Below are 1,016 nucleotides of genomic sequence, written 5' to 3'. Positions count from 1 at the left end.
TTTTTTTTCTCTTAAAAGCTAGCTGTATAATTTAATTAAGCTTTTAATCTACCGATTTCTAAAATCTCCTCTGTTTTATTACTTCTATCAGATACATTCCATGGCAAACTACACATCAAAAAACAAATGCATACAAGTAATTGAAGTAGAAGAATGCTTCCTCAAGCTGAAATCAAAACAAAAAACTAAAACGTCTTAGAGATTTAAAAACTACAAACTCCCATCATCACGCACTTGCCCTTGCAGCTCCTGCGCTTCCTCCCACATAACCCCCTGATTTGGCTCCATTAATCTCTGCATGTTTTGCAGCACCCTCCCCTTTCTTACCCCCATGCCATGCAGCTTCAGACCTCACGCCATGCCTGGCCAGCTTGCCTGCAGGAAATCCGGAGAAATCAAACCTGTTCTCAACATCTCCTTTGTCCGTTCCTGCACTCGGCTGACAGATGCGGCGAGCGCAGAGCCTTGCAACGATACATGCTGCAACGGAAAGCACGGCGATTGCCGCCAGAACGGCGAAGACGGGGCCATAGGAGCCGTTGGAGTGGGCAGACGCCGACAATGGCTGAGGATACAGCACTGTGGGCTGAGGAATGGAAGACATGTCTTGTCCTGTGCGTAAAGGAGCAAGTTTTGTGGCTGGTTTAAACAATGGAAGCTGTGCGGGGGAAGGAAGGAAGCTTTGGGAGGAGCTTCGAGGGAAGAGAAAGGAGAAAGGAAGCTTTTTTTTTCGTCTTTGGAGCTCGGCTGCCATGGATTAGCACGACCATGTCTGGTTTTATGGACAGGGAATGATTGCGCTCCCCTGTCTCTAGTGCTACGAGCCTACTACCAGCGTACCTTCTTTTTTGTTTTTTCTTTGGTTGGAATTTACATAAATAGCACCTATTTTAATTTATTGATATATCTAGCATCAAGATTTTCACATTTATATAAATAGCACTTATAATTTTATGATCTTCATATCAAAGAAATAATATGTTTTTCATTTATAACGTTTATAGAATGAATATGAA

General features: G+C 42.9%; 1 protein-coding gene across 1 annotated transcript; it reads right to left on the bottom strand.

Annotated features, from left to right (window-relative positions):
* Positions 1 to 71: 71 nt before the first annotated feature.
* Positions 72 to 830, bottom strand: LOC110034758. Its single transcript, XM_020739002.1, has one exon. It carries the CDS (start codon positions 752 to 754, stop codon positions 227 to 229), a length of 528 nt encoding a protein of 175 aa, XP_020594661.1. The 5' UTR covers positions 755 to 830; the 3' UTR covers positions 72 to 226.
* Positions 831 to 1,016: the final 186 nt, after the last annotated feature.

Source organism: Phalaenopsis equestris, unplaced genomic scaffold, assembly GCF_001263595.1.
Source record: "Phalaenopsis equestris unplaced genomic scaffold, ASM126359v1 Scaffold193121, whole genome shotgun sequence".
NCBI lineage: Eukaryota > Viridiplantae > Streptophyta > Magnoliopsida > Asparagales > Orchidaceae > Phalaenopsis > Phalaenopsis equestris.
The sequence above is the reverse complement of the archived record's forward strand: the minus strand, read 5'-3'. Positions and strand labels throughout refer to the sequence as shown.